Consider the following 21,941-nt stretch of genomic DNA (forward strand, 5'->3'; position numbering starts at 1 on the left):
ATCACATTAAAGATAGGCCTACTTTGGTGGTATTTTTTCAACCATAACGATTTCATTGCACTTCTTGACAATGTTGCGGGTGTGATCATGACTTCGGAAATGTGTTATCTGTTATATAACGTTCGTAGCTTCGTACTAAGTCTCGAATGCTGCGACATGGCCAATCAAGGTTTCAAGGCTTCCTCAGTGGAAAATAAGTATCAAAACTATAATTGTCGTTAGTATATTAACTTTCAGTTGCGAGGAGCGTATAATTTCAGTACTCGAAAAAAATTGTGTTGTACATCAGAATTTATACTCGATTCAGATTCGAGTAGCCTACTCGAATCATTGTGCTCACTGCCTAGCCCTACTCGACACTCTACTCCGTGACTTGGACTTGACTCAGTGGTGAATTGAAAATGACTCGACTTGATTCGAGTCAAAACTACAAAAGTAAGATTGACTTGTGTGACTCGGAACCTGTTGACCAGGTTATAACCCAAGTCATATGACTCGAGACTCAGACAGCCGAGACCGACATTTCGTTGTAATTTCGAAGAATAGTAACGTAACCACCCTATTAGTACTTCGTCTATTTGTACTAGTATAGGGTTACCATATTTTTGCGGCACAAATTCCGGACGCTCTTCAGCGCCCACTAGCGGATTCTAAAATGAGATTATGAACACATTGTCGATCAATATGACGTCACACCGGGAAAGCCTTGTCTATCGACTAGAGATGGTCACGATCCGGTTCAGGAGTATCTGGTTGTGTGCTGTAAGTTTTAACCAGGGCCGAAGCTACATTTGTTTATCCCCCTTCCGTCTCAATGAACACTGATCTTGGGGCCACCGTAGGGTAATCGATGCAACTTCTGGGGACTTACCATCAGACATGGGGTAATCGCGTTAAGTAATCGTAATCGATTACGACGATTACAGCATTTTTAAGTAATCGTAATCGCAATCGATTACATTCGAAAAAAATCCAAAGTAATCGTAATCGTAATCGACTACTCCACATATCTAATCGATTTCTTTGTGAAAGAACGATTACGTTTTATTTGTACAATAAAAATGACATAACCGAACATTCGTGAACACGGAAGAGATATCATACCACGTTATTGATAGCGCAAACGGTTCATTTTCAAACGCCCCTGCTCATTATTACGTCAGAAGTATTAGCTTTGCTATTCCTTGCGTAAGAAGTATCCACACGTAGTAAATATATATTCGATGTACATTGTTGTGTGATTGTTAGAACAGTGTAAGCCATGCTGTATATCAGGTTATCAATACACTCCAGACGCCACTACCTCGCAGTAAGATAATAATCACCACTCTGCCTATAGTTTCAAATAGTAATTTATGTATTGATGTTTGGTTATGCTTAGTTAAACACAGTTTGACCGTTGCTGCTTGGCGAGCAGTAGGCCTATATCTGTTTAGTATACGTATATATTGTACGTACACCGGACAAAGATTTGAAATTTTGTACTCGTCAAATAAACATTACGATGGTTAAAATCAACAGCTGCTGATATATATCATAACCGAGCCGTTCTTTGCCGTTTCTCGTAACGGCAGCTTTCTGTATCCGTATTAAGTGTAAGGTAGAATTTTAAGTTCAATTCATCTTATTCTCATATGACCATACTCGGAACGGGCGCCAATCGTTATTTCACAATTCTTCACTCGACATTTATACCTGTCGCCATAGCCATCCTCTTGTACACCATGTTTGTGTGAGTTGTAGGTACAATCAGGACCAAAACAGCAATTGGTCCCCCACTCCAAACATTGGTATCGGTAGGGTTGTAACCAAAGTCACAATGCTCCGAGTCACAAGTCAATCTCACTTTTATAGTTTTGACTCGAGTCAAGTCGAGTCATTTTCAGTTCACCCCCGAGTCAAGTCCGAGTCCACGTCAGCTAGTATAGGGTCGAGTCCGAGTCATAGTGTTTGACTCGAGTACGAGTCCAAGTAGTTGTGTTCTAAGATTAGTTTTCAGATCATTCCTGTTCAACCCACGTTTTCAACTCTGCTCGAGTGATATAGAATGGCTCGTGTTCATAATATAGTAATTTTCATCAGTTTTCACAGTTTACGGCCCCATGTCCAAGTATCAGGACTGGTAGACGAAATTCCAATAATGTGGTAACTTTACTATTATTCGAAGTTACATGAAATGTCTGTCTTGGCGGTTTTAGTCTCGAGTCAAATGACTTGCATGACTCGAGTACAAGTCGAGTCAATACAAAAATTGACTTGAGTCGAGTCAATTTACGCATTTGAAAAGATGACTCCAGTCAGATCTAGTCACCAAAAAATCGCGTCTCGAGTCATTACAAGCCTGGTGATTGGGGCCCCACAGGGTGGTCAGTTTTCAAGTTGATGACTGAATTTCGTCAATAATATTGGTAATAGCATTATATTGCTGTTCATTCAGATTTACCGGTAGAGCTGGGGGCACGTAATTCATAATTATAGCATCTGGTATGTTGTTATAATTAATTTATTGTATGTTATTAATTCGTGACCTCCCGTCCTTTATATAATTAAAAGATACTGTAGTCGCCCAAACGTAGCAGACTAAAAGAAAAACTTTCGTGAGACGCACACACAAATTGTCATATCTTCATTTCTCTGTGAATGCCCCGGTTGGCATTTGTTTTGTTGGGGTTCAGATTGAAAGGACCGGACTATTCGTCACGCCCACTGAGCGCGGCTACTGACAATGGACATATACCCAAAGTTTTGGCCAAGGTCATTCTTTGGTAGCACACTTTGTGGAGTTGCATGTTGGCCGAAATTGCATACGTCTTTTGGTGTGTCGTGGCGGGGTAATGACCGCCACCGAAATGCCTATTCCTATAAATTATGCATGCTTTTTTTCTTTAGGGGGAGCGGTATGCATTTCAAAATCAAGCTATTTAGAGACATTAAATCCCGAAGCTCGAATAATATTTTCAAGTGAATTAACTCTCTTGAAAATACCTTTGAGTCCCCTTAGAGCTCGCTCCCGGTCCTATTGGGGAGTTTGGGGTGTGGCAGTTACGGACCTGGCAAGAATGCAAATCGTTGGGTGCGACGAATAGTCCTTCATAGAGTTGGGCAATGGGTGCATTGTGACGTAACAAGCAAATGGCGTATGATTTATAAAGAAAGTTGTTATCTCATTAGACCTTTTCATCGCAATCCTTACATTGTCTACCAATATCTCTTCTGAAATTAGTTCTAGGAAGCAAAACAAATGTAATCGTGAGTAATCGTGATTACTTTCGAAATGTAATCGTAATCGTAATCGACTACTTCCTGATTTTGCTGTAATCGTAATCGTAATCGTAATCGCGGGATTCACAAGTAATCGTAATCGCAATCGATTACATTCGTGAAGTAATCATCCCATGTCTGCTTACCATATGTATCTGGTTTCTATGTGCATCTGGTCGTTAAATTATTTGAATGAATTAGGTCAATAATATTGGTTCTTCCATATATTACTATATAAATTTATAAAGGCAAACTACCCCCAGGTTAAGAACCACCATCTTTGAATAAGCATCCAAACGGCCTAAACCGACTCTATGAATATACCGTTATTTTGTAATTGCGATTACAATTAGACTTGTTTTTGGAAATCAATGTTATTATTTTCTTCTTTTTGATTGCAGTTTTTGCGAGGGTGGTAGTCCCCCTATTTAAACCCATACACGTGCTCCCAAATCGCGCGCAGCGCGAAGAAAAATTTCATGCAGCATAAATCGGCCCAAAAATAATATTGTCTAGGTTAATTTACGAAAAAATTATGGGCTTACCTCAAGCCTTCAAAATTCCGGACATTTAGGCACATTTTAGAAATTCCTCCCGGACGCAGTTTTAATGGTGAAATTCCGGACATGTCCGGGAAATTCCGGACGTATGGCAACCCTATACTAGTACTTGGAAATGCGACCACAAACTGTTAAAAGTGAGGAAAATTAGTATCTTATAATGCAAACCATTTGATATCACCAAACAGAGTTATAAAAGTGGGTTTAGCAAGACCTCAACTGGACACTGAGCAGTCAACACAATGACTTGGAGTCGGACTCGAGTCATAATACTATGACTCGGACTCGAACCTCTGCTCGATGACTTAGACTCGGACTTGACTCGGTGGGAAATTGAAAATGACTCGACTTGACTCGAGACAAAACCATACAAGTGAGATTGTCTTGTGAGTGACTCGAGCCTTTGTGACTTGGTTACAACCCTGATTCAAAGGACTCGGAAACTGCATCGCGACTATTATTCAAACAGGACTGCCCTACGGGTCTTTATCAAGGTTTTATTGTTTCCATTCAAGCCATTATTGTCTATCGTGCAACCTATTGCGGTACAAATGGCACAGTTCAAAGGTTTGTTACCTGACCCGAACAAACACTCCTGTTGTAGCTAGCTGGTTCATTGCTAAAACCGTAACTACGGGAGCGGGTGTAGTTTCAAATCTGTTTGATATACTGTTTGACGTCGAATGATGATGCAGTTAGGTAGATCTGAGGAAGAAAGAATGTACAAGGGAACTATCGATTGTTGTAACAAGATTCACCAAAGCGAAAAAGACCGGCCTTTGCAATGGCGTGTTCTCAAATGTTCTTCGATGAACAGGAGGGGCATTCATTCTCGTCTTATACGATGAATTATTGAGTGCTTGCTCTCTTCGTATAGTCAGTTCATAAATAGCAGCGTATAGTGTCATAAAGTTTTCTTGAAATGCCAAAAATACTGTTATGTCTGATTTAGCAATGATTTTATTCAAAATAAATACCATCAACAAGTTGATGTAAGTAGGATGATGGAAACGGGATAGCATTACAAAATCACAATAGTTTCATTCCGCTTGCTAAGTGAGTGATTTCGCGCGTTTCGTAAAGCAAAGCTAGAACACGAACAAATAACATGAGTTGTAAGGTCGGTCAATACATTATTGGTTCTTACTCAAACGGAAAGTTTCTCTGATTCCAAGACTGAGAAGCGGGAAATCCGTCGCTTTGTTTATCTTTGTCAGCAGTCAAGCGGAAAATTATGCCATGGGGTTGTGTTGTGGTTGTGGGTGGATTCAGTTTGACCACCGTGATTCTATTAGAAAAATTACGCGGTATGGGAAACACTTGTTACTACCATGGCAGCATTATATATTTCCGATTGGAAAATCTCCGTATACTGCAAAAAGCGGTTGCCAGATAATTTTAAGCTGCATTAATGTCGTTTTTAATGCATTATCGCCGGAGTGGAAAGAACTTGGTACCCTTTACTGAATATAAGGGACCTTAAATAATATATTAAAAGCTGTTTCATACTTCGGAAGATACCTGGAGATGAGAACCATCGAAATATATATTGCCGCATATTGTGTTGGAAATTGCGTTGTTTTCAAGATATAATAGCCAAAGAAGGAGACACTTCTTACTCTGTTATGAATAGAATGGCTCCTAAATAACATGATAAAGGTCGTTTCAAGCTTCGGAAGATGCCTGGAGCAGAGAACCATCGAAATATATATCACCGCATATTGTGTCGGATATTGCCTAATAAACCTATCCACATGAACCAGAGTTGATGTTGTTTTTATGATATAATAGCCAAAGAAGGAGGGACTTCTTACTCTGTTATGAATAGAATGGGACCTAAATAATATGTTAAAGGCCGCATATTGTGTCGGATATTGCCTAATAAACCTATCCACATGCACCAGAGTTGATGTTGTTTTTATGATATAATAGCCAAAGAAGGAGGGACTTCTTACTCTGTTATGAATAGAATGGGACCTAAATAATATGTTAAAGGCCGTATCTAACTTCGAAAGATGCCTGGAGCTGAAAACGAACGAAATATATCTTGCCGCATATTGCGTCGGAAATTGCCGTATACTCCAGTTCACATTCACCAGACTTGACGTCGTTTTAAAGATATAATCGCTAAAGAAGGAAAGACTTCTTACCCTTTTGTGAATAGAAGGCGTCCTAAATAATACATAAAAAGTCGTTTCAAACTTCGGCACCTATCCGGAGAAAAGAACAATCGAATTATATTTATTAGAAAATTACGCCTGAAATTGCCTATTACACGAGTTCAGGGGTACCCGACTCAAAGTCGATTTTAACATCTAATAGCCAAAGAAGGAAGGACTTCTTACACTTTTGTGAATAGAATGCGTCCTACATAATACATACCAATTCATTTCTAACTTCGGCACCTATCCGGAGAAGAGAACCATCGAACTATATTTAGTGAAAAATTACGCCTGAAATTGCCTATTACACGAGTTCAGGTGTACCAGACTCGATGTCGATTTTAACATCTAATAGCCAAAGAAGGAAGGACTTCTTACCCTTTTGTGAATAGAAGGCGTCCTAAATAAAACATAAAAAGTCGTTTCAAACTTCGGCACCTATCCGGAGAAGACAACCATCGAATTATATTTATTAGAAAATTACGCCTGAAATTGCCTATTACACGAGTTCAGGTGTACCAGACTCAATGTCGATTTTAACATCTAATAGCCAAAGAAGGAAGGACTTCTTACCCTTTTGTGAATAGAAGGCGTCCTAAATAATACATACCAATTCATTTCTAACTTCGGCACCTATCCGGAGAAGAGAACCATCGAACTATATTTAGCGAAAAATTACGCCTGAAATTGCCTATTACACGAGTTCAGGGGTACCCGACTCAATGTCGATTTTAACATCTAATAGCCAAAGAAGGAAGGACTTCTTACACTTTTGTGAATAGAAGGCGTCCTAAATAATACATACCAATTCATTTCTAACTTCGGCACCTATCCGGAGAAGAGAACCATCGAACTATATTTAGCGAAAAATTACGCCTGAAATTGCCTATTACACGAGTTCAGGGGTACCCGACTCAATGTCGATTTTAACATCTAATAGCCAAAGAAGGAAGGACTTCTTACCCTTTTATGCAGAGAAGGGGTCCTAAGTATGTCATAACAATTCGTTTCAAACTTCGGCACGTATCCGGAGAAGAGAACTATCTAATTATATTTATTAGAAAATTACGCCTGAAATTGCCGATTACACGAGTTCAGGGGTATCCGACTCAATGTCGATTTTAACATCTAATAGCCAAAGAAGGAAGGACTTCTTACACTTTTGTGAATAGAAGGCGTCCTAAATAATACATACCAATTCATTTCTAACTTCGGCACCTATCCGGAGAAGAGAACCATCGAACTATATTTAGCGAAAAATTACGCCTGAAATTGCCTATTACACGAGTTCAGGTGTACCAGACTCGATGTCGATTTTAACATCTAATAGCCAAAGAAGGAAGGACTTCTTACCCTTTTGTGAATAGAAGGCGTCCTAAATAAAACATAAAAAGTCGTTTCAAACTTCGGCACCTATCCGGAGAAAAGAACAATCGAATTATATTTATTAGAAAATTACGCCTGAAATTGCCTATTACACGAGTTCAGGTGTACCAGACTCAATGTCGATTTTAACATCTAATAGCCAAAGAAGGAAGGACTTCTTACCCTTTTGTGAATAGAAGGCGTCCTAAATAATACATACCAATTCATTTCTAACTTCGGCACCTATCCGGAGAAGAGAACCATCGAACTATATTTAGCGAAAAATTACGCCTGAAATTGCCTATTACACGAGTTCAGGGGTACCCGACTCAATGTCGATTTTAACATCTAATAGCCAAAGAAGGAAAGACTTCTTACCCTTTTGTGAATAGAAGGCGTCCTAAATAATACATAAAAAGTCGTTTCAAACTTCGGCACCTATCCGGAGAAAAGAACAATCGAATTATATTTATTAGAAAATTACGCCTGAAATTGCCTATTACACGAGTTCAGGGGTACCCGACTCAATGTCGATTTTAACATCTAATAGCCAAAGAAGGAAGGACTTCTTACCCTTTTATGCAGAGAAGGAGTCCTAAGTATGTCATAACAATTCGTTTCAAACTTCGGCACGTATCCGGAGAAGAGAACTATCTAATTATATTTATTAGAAAATTACGCCTGAAATTGCCGATTACACGAGTTCAGGGGTACCCGACTCAATGTCGATTTTAACATCTAATAGCCAAAGAAGGAAGGACTTCTTACACTTTTGTGAATAGAAGGCGTCCTAAATAATACATACCAATTCATTTCTAACTTCGGCACCTATCCGGAGAAGAGAACCATCGAACTATATTTAGCGAAAAATTACGCCTGAAATTGCCTATTACACGAGTTCAGGTGTACCAGACTCGATGTCGATTTTAACATCTAATAGCCAAAGAAGGAAGGACTTCTTACCCTTTTATGCAGAGAAGGGGTCCTAAGTATGTCATAACAATTCGTTTCAAACTTCGGCACGTATCCGGAGAAGAGAACTATCTAATTATATTTATTAGAAAATTACGCCTGAAATTGCCGATTACACGAGTTCAGGGGTACCCGACTCAATGTCGATTTTAACATCTAATAGCCAAAGAAGGAACGACTTCTTACCCTTTTGTGAATAGAAGGCGTCCTAAATAAAACATAAAAAGTCGTTTCAAACTTCGGCACGTATCCGGAGAAGGGAACTATCTAATTATATTTATTAGAAAATTACGCCTGAAATTGCCTATTACACGAGTTCAGGTGTACCAGACTCGATGTCGATTTTAACATCTAATAGCCAAAGAAGGAAGGACTTCTTACCCTTTTATGCAGAGAAGGGGTCCTAAGTATGTCATAACAATTCGTTTCAAACTTCGGCACGTATCCGGAGAAGAGAACTATCTAATTATATTTATTAGAAAATTACGCCTGAAATTGCCGATTACACGAGTTCAGGTGCACCAGACTCGATGTCGATTTTAACATCTAATAGCCAAAGAAGGAAGGACTTCTTACCCTTTTGTGAATAGAAGGCGTCCTAAATAAAACATAAAAAGTCGTTTCAAACTTCGGCACCTATCCGGAGAAGAGAACCATCGAATTATATTTATTAGAAAATTACGCCTGAAATTGCCTATTACACGAGTTCAGGTGTACCAGACTCAATGTCGATTTTAACATCTAATAGCCAAAGAAGGAAGGACTTCTTACACTTTTGTGAGTAGAAGGCGTCCTAAATAATACATAAAAAGTCGTTTCAAACTTCGGCACCTATCCGGAGAAAAGAACAATCGAATTATATTTATTAGAAAATTACGCCTGAAATTGCCTATTACACGAGTTCAGGGGTACCAGACTCAATGTCGATTTTAACATCTAATAGCCAAAGAAGGAAGGACTTCTTACCCTTTTGTGAATAGAAGGCGTCCTAAATAATACATACCAATTCATTTCTAACTTCGGCACCTATCCGGAGTAGAGAACCATCGAACTATATTTAGTGAAAAATTACGCCTGAAATTGCCTATTACACGAGTTCAGGTGTACCAGACTCGATGTCGATTTTAACATCTAATAGCCAAAGAAGGAAGGACTTCTTACCCTTTTGTGAATAGAAGGCGTCCTAAATAATACATACCAATTCATTTCTAACTTCGGCACCTATCCGGAGTAGAGAACCATCGAACTATATTTAGTGAAAAATTACGCCTGAAATTGCCTATTACACGAGTTCAGGTGTACCAGACTCGATGTCGATTTTAACATCTAATAGCCAAAGAAGGAAGGACTTCTTACTCTGTTACAGTGTTGGGATGACTCGAGTCATGACTTGACTCGAGTCAGACTCGAGTCAACTTTTCGCATGACTTGACTTGACTCGAGTCACTTTGCAAAAATGACTTGACTTGACTTGACTCGGCTCTTCAGAAATGTGGATTGACTCGTGACTCGGAGAAAAATTTACGAGTCAATTTCAAGTCATCTAGTAAACGGTGTCAATTAAATCGCTCCATCTCTTTGATGTTCGGATTGTTCGCGATACGCCGGCGTGACTTGTGAGAGCAACCGGTCATTCACAGATTGTACTTTCACTGATCCTCCATTGCTGCATCACAAATATATTGACCGAAAACGAAATGATCACAGCTTACGTTTATGTACTAGCTGTAGAATAATCTAATAACTACGTATCTCTGTTTGTTAGACGGCTCAGTGCTTACATCGCGAAGTGCCCAGCTTAGCCAACCATCTAGTATGATTTGAATCGAACCAATATAGTTTATGCGTTTATAATCTCACGGATGTGTTGATGGGTAGTGCATTGTACCATATCAATTTGTTTCAACTTCTCGGCGCTTCGTATTCGATCCTCCATTTTGGCTCACGTATTTTATTAGCAGCTCTAAGAGTTCGTGAGTGATACAACGCCTTTTTGCAGGTATATTTAACTTGATACTCGTTATTTGATTCAAGAGATATCACCAACCAATCTGTCATTCACACAGCTAGCAAAATGTAATGACTTTGAATCATCACTCGTACTTCGAAAATTCAATTTGACTTGAATTGTGACTTGACTCGTGACTTGACTTGACTTGACTCGACTTGACTCGAGTCACCTCCAAAAAACGAGTGACTTGACTTGACTCGAGTCACCTTCGAAAATCGATTGACTTGACTTGACTCGAGTCAAAATGTGCAATGACTCGAGATGACTCGTGACTCGAAGGTAGTGACTTGATCCCAACACTGCTCTGTTATGAATGGAATGGGTCCTAAATAACATGTTGAAGGCCGTATCAAACTTCGAAAGATGCCTGCAGCTGAGAACGAACGAAATATAGCCTATATTGCCTCATATTGTGTCGGAAATTGCCGAATACTCCATTTCACATTTACCAGACTTGACGTCGTTTTTAAGATATAATCGCTAAAGAAGGAGATACTTCTTGCCCTGTTATGAATAGAATGGGTCTTAAATAACATGTTAAAGGCCGTTTCAAACTTCGGAAGATGCTTGGAGCTGAGAACCATCGAAATATATCGCGGGGGACATAGCGTAGTGGTGACGATAAGCGCCTACCAATCTGGGGACCCGTCGGAGGTTTATCTGGGCCCCTCTTCCCCGCTGTCACCGTTATTACGGCGAAAAAAGCCTCGACGAAAGAAGTCACTCACAAGGAATGCGCAAGAACTAGAAGAATGCGCCACGACTTCAAAAAAAAGATCAACATCAAAGAGAACTGTGACATCGGGCACTCTAGGCCGAGGTGGATGTGAAATTAAAAGGATCACAACCGCGTGTAGTTCGACATCCTCCTATCTGTTCATTACATGGCATTGTGTCTTATCGCATTGTACATTGTGTGTGGTTGTTCAGTTGAAAAATATAAGTCAATGATTATATATATAGCCGCATATAACGTCGGAAATTCCCTAATGCACGAATTCAGATTTGTCGGACTTGATGTCGTTTTTAACATATCACAGTCAAAGAAAGAAGAACTTCTTACCTTGCTATGAATAGAAATGTACTTAAATATCACTTACAAAGTCATATTAATCTTTGGAAACCTTTCCGTAGATGAGAAATATCAAGATATATGTAGCTGCAAATTACATCTGAAATTGCTGAGTACCCGAATCCAGATGTGGTAGGGGGAACTTTTCACCCTTATATGAATAGAAGGGGTCCCTAATAACATTTAAAAATCACTTTCAAACTTCGGAACCATCTTGGAGATCAGAACCATCGAAATATATCCAAGCGTAAATTATGTAGGTAATTGCCTAATACGGGAATTCAGATGTGCCACACGCGATGGCGATTTTCACCTTTAATAGAATTGGTAGGAAGAACGTTTTCGCCATATATGAATAAAAGGGGTCCCAAAGAACATTTAAAAACAGTTTCAAACTTCGCAACCTTTCCGGAGGACCACTCCCCATTTATTGATCGAGGTAGTATACTAAGTCTAAAACTGGTTTCAGACGTCGGATCTTATTTCTGGATCTGGTAACAATCAGCAATCATCTTGATAACGTCCGTGGTGCACAAGGCCGGAAACGGCGGCACGGATATAATCGTCAAACTAAAAAAGAAAAGAGAATGCTTATTCATTGAACTGGCTGTCCCAGCTGATCACAACCTACTGCAAAAAGAATCAGAAAAATACTCCAAATACGCAGACCTCAAAATGGAATGTGAGAAAATGTGGCGATGCAAAATAAACATTGTACCGATAGTCATTGGTGCTACAGGGGTCGTGAGCAAAAAACTCACGAGGCATATCCAACAAATTCCGGGTAACGTTCGATTCGACATGATCCAGAAAATCACATTATTGGGCACTGTGCACATTCTTCGGAAGGCCTTGAATGCACCACTGGACTGAAATTACACTTGTGAATCACAGCATAATTTCTGTAATTTCGATTCTTCATCTTCAATCATCTCTACCTCTGCTCTGTAACCCTTGCCAATTCTTCATCTGCTGCAATTCTGTAATCTGACTTCTCCGTGTATTGCATAGGAATAACAATTTGAATGTATAACTGAAATTTTAAAAATTTACTCCAATCTCGCCATTTTCCTTTGGGGGCAGGTTGCTCCCCGGATTATGTGTGTATCTACCAGTTTTACTGTGAATAAAGAATATAATAATAAGAAGAATCAGAAAAATACTCCAAATACGCAGACCTCAAAATGGAATGTGAGAAAATGTGGCGATGCAAAATAAACATTGTACCGATAGTCATTGGTGCTACAGGGGTCGTGAGCAAAAAACTCATGAGGCATATCCAACAAATTCCGGGTAACGTTCGATTCGACATGATCCAGAAAATCACATTATTGGGCACTGTGCACATTCTTCGGAAGGCCTTGAATGCACCACTGGACTAAAATTACACTTGTGAATCACAGCATAATTTCTGTAATTTCGATTCTTCATCTTCAATCATCTCTACCTCTGCTCTGTAACCCTTGCCAATTCTTCATATGCTGCAATTCTGTAATCTGACTTCTCCGTGTATTGCATAGGAATAACAATTTGAATGTATTACTGAAATTTTAAAAATTTACTCCAATCTCGCCATTTTCCTTTGGGGGCAGGTTGCTCCCCGGATTATGTGTGTATCTACCAGTTTTACTGTGAATAAAGAATATAATAATAATTCTCAGCAATCATCATACATATCGATACAGCAGGTATAAGTCACCAGTTAAAGATGCAACGAATTTAATATGTACATTGTAGCAAAAGAAACATGAATTATTTTTAAAAGCCTCATGAGATTTCCAGTCGTCACTCATGGCTGACAAATAGGACAGAATATATTCCCATTAACTGTGTCCCTTGCGCATGTCGCGTGATATTTCCGGTTGCATCCTTGGCACATCTCCTGTCAAACATTTTATGGTATATAGAAATGGTCTTTGTATCGCAGAGGTATATTTCAGATATATTGATGATATGTTTTTAATTAATATTGTCATAATTGGAGTAAATAATGGAAGACTCATACCCAGGATGAATCAAGCGTTGATGCGTCAGCACAAAAGCTGCAGATATCGGCGATCGGATCTGAATGTGGAATGCATAAGATTCGTTAGCATAGATATATTACTCGCAAAACAAAACAAGAAAATATGACCCTGTAACAATCGAAGAAACCGATTAACTACGTATGATGTTGGTCGATATAGAACTACTGTTTCCATCTATCTAATTCGATATAGATGTCCTTACCTGATTCGTCTAATATTTGCCTTGCGATTTCGTGCCGAAATCTCCGAAGGTCAGTCTCTTCATTCGGAATACTTGCCAATGATAAAGCTGTGCTTCCCAAAACTTGTTCTGCAAACTTTTGAAAATCTGATCTATGACGGGCACTTCGTAAAATGAAATCTCAACTTTTTTACCTTCAAGACATACACGCCACAGTTGTAACCATCTTGCTGAATGGAATGATCGTACATTCTGATACTCCATTGCTTGGACGTCATGGATTGGCAATCGACCGATTCGCTCCTGATTTGCAGATACCTCCTAAAAATGAATGTGGTACTCTTATGTACAATTGATATGATAGGCATGACTAAGTAAAATAATCTTACTTGAATTTCCCTGCCGCAGCTACGGTGCTTTTTTTCGTACTTCCGAGTGGATTTAGTAATGAAATTTCGGCATCTGATATATTAATTAGCTGTACATACATAAATGCGCTTTATTGGAATTGCCGAACGATCATATGCAATTCGAAATTCGTGACCAACCAGCAGCATCCAGTGTTGGAACTTATTCACTGCAGCAATGATCTTTTCGTAGTGATCGAATTTCACCTATTAATATATGTAGATGATTGCAAAGTGCTTTCAGTGTACAATGCTCCGTGCATTTCGATAGCATCGTTATCGTTATCGTGCGTACAAGATCACAACGATATCATTGTATATTGGCGTACTGATAATCATCATCATAGATTTATTTATTTAAATAATAGGGATGTGTGTGTATTGTGTACCTTTCGCAATGATTGCCTTCGGATTAGCTCTTCATCCGAGCTGAAAATGATATGAGTCGCTACATTGCAATCCAGCACATATGTTTTCGAGTCAGCCAGCATATGCAGATAGTAATCAATGACCTGCGTTGTAAATAATCACCATACGAGTTCGAATTGAAGTAATAACTGCTCTTAGTTCTAGGTACATTCAATAGTCAATTACATTAATACGACTTACTTCACCGCTCAACCATTTGTCTGGACGCAAGGTTCCCAAATCTCCCGTGAAGAGCGTAGTTGAGGAAATATATGCAGCTACCATTTCAACTTCATTTCCTTTCGTCCAAAGTAATTCTAGTTCCTAGGGTTATAAAGTATATTGTACAAAAGTTAACTAAAATACCACGACGAACTTACTTCATTTTTTCCTTTGCCGATCTTTCTACAAGGCTCGTTGTCGAATTTCAATGTTTTTGATAGTTCTCCGGAGGTAAAGCAGCCAGTCTGCCTTCTTTTCCTTTTTTTGAAAGTCGACTTGACCAATTGTTGTGTTTCCTTCGACAGTTTTGTTTTCCTTCTTCTTTTGAAACCGCGATGTAATAAACTATCCGCGAATATTTTAGATGACGTGACGATTTCTTTGTGGTATTTCAAAATGAATTTGTCAATTTTGCTACATCTTGTATTGTCCAAATATATGTTTTTCAGTTCATAAAAATGCTGCTCTATAATACCCTGTGTGCGGTTACAATCACAAATTGATTGCAAATTATTTTTCATACTTGCAGAGCGAATTTTTTCAAATTCCCTGCCGAATCTTTGATAGACAGCATTTGGGAAATCAGTTCCTGTGGCGTGGCGATCAAGATTGCCGAGTAAAAGTCCAGATGTAGCACCAAGTCTTGGAAATATTACGTTTTCAATTTTGGTAAAAAATGACTCTGAAAAATATTTGTTGGTTGTTGGCCATAGTCCGGGGTCATTTCCTTCTTGATAAGTTATAGATTTTTTAAATAATTCAAGTTTGTTTTTGTACCTCAGATAAAACGGAGATTTGTATTCTTGACTCTTGTCGTGTATAATAAAATTCGCGAATATGTCATCGTCCTTTTGATACTCATAAAACTGATCCGGTAAATTTTTGAGGCTTTCATTTTTATTCATATGAGATTGTAGCGCTTTGAAACTTTTTTCAACCTGGGGTGAATTTTGTCTCAGTAATAGCACAACAAATAAGTGGCTAATAATGTGATCCATTTCATGAATAGTTGAGGCTAGGAATACCATTGCCATCCAATGCATAGCATCGCGGTAGTACTTCTTAATGTAATATCTTTTGCACATAGTAGACGCGGCCTTCATGCAGTGGCTCAGGCAGTTAACAATTAGTGTTAAACTCAAGTCACTACCCGACGCTTCACCCGTTACTATCCGGTACACGCGATGATAATATTGGAGTCTGGTCTCACTGCAAAAGACGGAGAGAAAAGCGTTCCACAGGGCGACAGCACCATCAAGTATTACCAATCTCGGCACCAACTTCGTCGAGCATGCATCTCTAAAACACCCGAGAAAATATTTTATGCTCTCGGTCGTATGGCACGTTGTAACATAGCTTGCTACCGGTATTCCTGGCAGATCTTTGTAAGGACTTCGGACCAAAATCGAATATATCTGAAAAGCCTTTCCTCCGTCCGACCGAATAATTGTCCCAGTTGAATCAAAATACAAAATGTCTTTCTGGCACAAATCTTTGAATAATTCCAATTGAAATGTAGAGAATAATGTCACGCTTAAAGGGCAACCCTGCCAGCCTCTAATGAAATGTGTGCCATCTTGCTCAAATATTTTTCTCAGTAACTCAATGTTTTGAAAAACATCGGAGGTCCAGCCACAAGGCAGACCAAACTTTGATTTTATTTTTCTTAAGACATCCAATGACGGAGCGTATGTATGGGCTCCGGAAATCCGTTCTCTTTCGGTTTGGGCAACCCGGAGCTCTCTATGCAGCTTAGACGGTTTTTTGCAGCTTAAATCCTTGCCAAGACCTTCACTGTCCGGCCCCCTCATCGGTCTCGATCGTTTACACCTGGTATGTATTCGGCGTCCAGCAAGTTCCAGGTTACATGTTATTCCAGTTCCTTGACGCAAAAACAGGATTTTGCCTTCCACGGTGCAATTACAGCATGTATGATGAGCACAGCGAAATACAACGTATCCTTCGTTGTAATTTTCAGGCGGATTAATCATTTGATTTTTCAAGTATTGATTCTTTACCACGGGCACACAACGGTCATAGTATTGTGTCACTTTTTTGAAAATTGGAATGTAATAATACGAATTTTTGTTAAATCTGTTTTTCAATCTGTTTTTCGTCAATTTCGCCCAATCATTTAATTCGAAAGTCCAAGTGCCGGATATTGCAACTTCATCTTCGTTAGTATTAAAAACATCCTCTCCCGCAAAGCAGCCCAACCCAACAATCGTCTCCTGCCGTATCCAATCCTCGGATTCGGGAGTAGCGGGGACGAGCTCAATACCGTTCTCAGCAGTGGAACTATCAACGCCGGCACGATCCGAAAGTGGACTACAATCCAATAGATTTGGTGGAGTTAACGAAGGATTGGTGGACTCGGCTTCCACGAAGGGATGGTGAAACAGATCAACGTCGAATCGAGGATCCGACAGAGGATTAATATCCAATGGATTAGATGGCGTTTTGGAATAAGGATTGCTGTCATCTCCTCCTTCCACTCGAGGATGGTAAAATGAATGATCGAAGGTCGCATGAAAATCCTTGGTACCTTCGCACACGAAATGACATCGTTCCCATTGAGTCACACCAAAGCTCATCTCCAAGCTTTGACGGTGGAATATGCATCTAGGATGAAACCACTCGGAACATATGTCACAGCCCACCATAAATTCACTTTCGATATACGGTGTCTTACAAATGCAATAGCGATTTCCAATTGCGTCAGGCGATTGAGTAGAACAAGATAACATCCCAGCGCTTGTGCCATTACTATCGGGCATAATGGTTGCCGGATCTACGTGCGCAGAGCTATTGTAGGGATCAGAAAGAGCTTCCACATCGACTGCCTTGGCCACTTCACACGTTTGTTCCATTTGGAGGAATCTTGCTGGGTCTTTAGCGAACAACCAAGCAAATTTTTTCATTTGTTCATTGGATGTGCTTAAATGATTGGCCTTTGCATATTTGAATATAAGTTCTGACTTTCCACTGGTAGGGAAGTAATTTCGCAATTTTGAATTCAAATACTCCTGATGGCGATTCAGGAAAGATGCCAGTTTCGATTTCCTATCCTTCAATTTCCCCCACCTTTTCGTTTTAGCCAAAAAATTATCCGTGTCTCTTTTACCAAAATCGCATTCCTTTAGTCCTCTTTCTTTGCAATATTCGAGTAATTCATTACAAATTCCATCTTCCCAAGATCCTCTGCGCGGTGGCTTAATACTCTGAGGCATTTTCAAGTCAGATTCCTCCATTCCTGTAAACGCATAATTTATAAATATGTATTTCCATGCGTTCATTTATACAGTATACAGAGGTGGTCAAAGTAGTCAAGAAATCTACTCAAGTAGAAGTAGAAGTAACGACGAAAAAATCTACTCAAGTACGAGTAGAAGTACTTCTTCCATGAGCAAACTAAAACTACTTGAAGTAGAAGTAGAATTGACTGACTTTAAAAGTACTCAAGTAAGTAAGTAGTTCTGAAAACGATCCTAATTCGTTCACATGGATCGTAAAAAGGTGCAAATTAAGCTATGCGAAAAGTGCCTATGTTGATTGATATTGATGCATACCAGCAGGTCTCCAATTTTCGATAGCATGTAAGCATTCGTTCACATCATGGGTTGAAAATGATAGTATTGGTATGGAAATGCGATACTAATTCTCTGTTTACTCAAACAGCACGTTTTAGAAAATATCATGGTACTGCGCACTCTCCCATATCATAAGGCATGTAGTTTAGTCGAAGAGCAATACGAAGATGTTGTGTTGGATACGGTGTAAACGCTTTGTGCGATTAGTAAACGTTAATAAAAATATGGTGGACCGTAAGCTATATTGTGTAGCTCTATATCTGGAAATTGAAGACATTACTACACTTGTTTTGATGCTTCAACATGTACGTCATCCAGACAAAAGAACGATACCCGGACCGAAACGGAACCTGCTCAGGTCCCCAAATGTCGTTACTGAGCGCCCATAGGATATTGAACACAATTCTGAGGCGCGAAGCCCCCAGACCCCTTTATCATACGGGCCATTGCCCAGTTCGCGACGAATCAGACTTGCGCAAACTACGAATTTAGTTAGTTGATGGTCAACTAACTGACAATTTTGAGTAGTTCTGGTTCTAGTTGCGGATTTTGAAAATTGGATAGTTGTAGTTTTGCTAGTTTTAAAAATTGAGTAGTTCCAGTTCTAATCCTAGTTGCGCTTTTTAAAAATCCAGTAGTTTGTTCAAGTCTGCCACGAATCTTTATATACAATTCGCCAACACGCACACTGCACACATAGCGAACTAAGTCCGGCAACGTGATCACGAACCAGCCGAAATAGCGACGAACGCCGTCTAGGCCTACGCAATTGTTTTGTAGTTGTGTCCTCGCGGGAAGCGCAAAGAGTTTTTAAAGACGATTTTAATAATTATATAGGGGCTTGTATGCTATCCTTTCGCGGCCCCGGGACCATATTTACCGGTAGATAATGTGCAAAAAAGTGTGCATTCATACCCTTTAAAGGACCGAAAAGGGTGGTAAACGAAAACAGAACCTAAATCAGAACTATATCGCGGTCATAAATACTACGTTTCTACGTACAGTCGTACATGCATAATTTGGATTAAAAGGCTGTACTCAATTTATACCGCGGTATAAGTCTTAGCAGGTGGGTTCTGATTTCATATGTCATGGGTGTATGTATATTTTATATTCTCACACACGCATATCAGGGGTAGCACAAGGGTGGAAATACACTCTATGTTAGCTAAGAGTGTAAGGCCCGTAATTATTCATCTCAAGCAATGTTCAATGTTTCGCCCACCCCCATTTGCGGGGTTTGGGTACAGTAGTTAAAGTCCTGGCACTACAAGTACCCTGAGTGCAAGATTTGGGAAGGTGATGACTAGAAAAATGTGACCACTCACAATCACGGTCTCATTGCCGGTGATGAGTTATATTTCGGTCACCGCCTTGGCATCTGGCGCTTAAAAATGATATGAAATAGATCAGCAGCACAATTTTAAAAGCCCCATCACCCCACTTTCTCGTGACATCGCACCGCAGGCTAATTGGGACCTCAGTGTGTCGCGGCACAGCGGTTGAGAACCACTGTAGCAGAGAGTTGATGGTCTACTTCGGGCGTACGTCACAATGGTACAAGTTGAAAAATAGCCTGCTACTCGTTTCTTACAATATGTGAAAGCTGCGGAGACAGTCTTCGTTAAATTTCGCCAGAACAATTGAACGACGCCTGGCAGTATTATGGATGTTATACCAATCAAAAATTATAATTTCTCTCAAAGGAAACCGATCAATCTCAATCAAATTATTCGTATATTTAACAGGACTTTGCCTGGTACAAACTCCAATAGAACCGCACACATAATATCAAAAAGGCAGCAATGAATGAAGTTTCTAATGTTTCATATGAGTTGCATACTTTTGTCGTATTTAAATTTCGGGGTAATTTTGACCATTGAATGTGAATCGGTCCGCAAGACTAAAAAGCTGAGAGACCCTGGTATAAGATACATTTGTACAGTACTCACCTTCATCAGAAACATTCGTCCCGTTGTCTTTGGTAGCCGCGATAATACACAAACATATACATAATATATATAGATAATATATACCATTGGTCGCCATCACTATAATGACCCTTTCGCACTATTCACTAGGAGAGTTCCGTTGCAAGACAGACGTGGAAGGACGAATGCCGTTGCGAGATTTGTGACACCGAAACAGCGTTTACTCAAAGGTAGTAAGGAGTGATTCCGCGCCTCATTCTTTCATTGTAGTTAGATAACTTTGTTATGTTGTAGTGTAAAAGAATTGCAACATTGTCATATTGGCGCCCTCATGTCTGCATCTTTACTATCGATCAATCAACGCAAGGTGCAATCCTTAATTAAGACTTCAAGGAGTGCGATATGTCAGGAATAGCGAATTCGCGGGTGACGTTGATTGCCGCATGACATGCGTCTCTCGTTTTGCAACGCTGAAACGGTTGAACATTTTCTGCTTTAATGTACTCGCCGCTATATCTCACAGCGAAATTATATGACTGATATATAGCACAACGGCACTTGACCATTGATATTGTATCGCTACTCAGCAACCCCTACACCATTTTACGACAACTGATTATAAATGTATTCCTAACCGAGAGGCAACTTTAAAATTATAAGATATATTTGCCATAAATTATGAGGATTTTAAAAGGACGGCTATATATATTTCGATGGTTTTCGGCTCCACGTATAGCTTCCGAAGTTTGAAACGGCTTTTATTATATCATGTAGAACCCATTCTATAAATAACAGGATAAAAAGTCTCTCCTTCTTTGGCTATTATATCTTAAAAACAACATCAACTCTGGTGCATGTGGATTGGTTTATTAGGCAATATCCGACACAATATGCGGCAATATATATTTCGATGGTTCTCTGCTCCAGGCATCTTCCGAAGCTTGAAACGGCCTTTAACATGTTATTTAAGACCCATTCTATTCATAACAGGGCAAGAAGTATCTCCTTCTTTAGCGATTATATCTTAAAAACGACGTCAAGTCTGGTAAATGTGAAGCGGAGTATTCGGCAATTTCCGACACAATATGCGGCAATATATATTTCGTTCGTTCTCAGCTGCAGGCATCTTTCGAAGTTTGATACGGCCTTCAACATGTTATTTAGGACCCATTCCATTCGTAACAGAGTAAGAAGTCCTTCCTTCTTTGGCTATTAGATGTTAAAATCGACATCGAGTCTGGTGCACCCGAACTCGTGTAATAGGCAATTTCAGGCGTAATTTTCTAATAAATATAATTAGATAGTTCTCTTCTCCGGATACGTGCCGAAGTTTGAAACAAATTGTTATGACATACTTAGGACCCCTTCTCTTCATAAAAGGGTAAGAAGTCCTTCCTTCTTTGGCTATTAGATGTTAAAATCGACATCGAGTCTGGTACACCTGAACTCGTGTAATAGGCAATTTCAGGCGTAATTTTCTAATAAATATAATTCGATTGTTCTTTTCTCCGGATAGGTGCCGAAGTTTGAAACGACTTTTTATGTATTATTTAGGACGCCTTCTATTCACAAAAGGGTAAGAAGTCCTTCCTTCTTTGGCTATTAGATGTTAAAATCGACATTGAGTCGGGTACTCCTGAACTCGTGTAATAGGCAATTTCAGGCGTAATTTTTCGCTAAATATAGTTCGATGGTTCTCTTCTCCGGATAGGTGCCGAAGTTAGAAATGAATTGGTATGTATTATTTAGGACGCCTTCTATTCACAAAAGGG

At 39.5% G+C, this 21,941-nt stretch overlaps 1 protein-coding gene across 1 annotated transcript; it reads right to left on the reverse strand.

Moving 5' to 3' along the window:
* Positions 1–12,570: 12,570 nt before the first annotated feature.
* Positions 12,571–14,002, reverse strand: LOC145453378 (uncharacterized). Its single transcript, XM_080331347.1, has 4 exons — positions 13,806–14,002; positions 13,633–13,747; positions 13,409–13,467; positions 12,571–13,285 (listed from the first exon to the last, which is right to left on the reverse strand). Exons 1-4 carry the CDS (start codon positions 13,977–13,979, stop codon positions 13,193–13,195), a joined length of 441 nt encoding a protein of 146 aa, XP_080187473.1. The 5' UTR covers positions 13,980–14,002; the 3' UTR covers positions 12,571–13,192.
* Positions 14,003–21,941: the final 7,939 nt, after the last annotated feature.

Source organism: Botryllus schlosseri, chromosome 13 (assembly GCF_051294905.1).
Source record: "Botryllus schlosseri isolate E-star chromosome 13, Bs_hap1, whole genome shotgun sequence".
Lineage (NCBI taxonomy): Eukaryota > Metazoa > Chordata > Ascidiacea > Stolidobranchia > Styelidae > Botryllus > Botryllus schlosseri.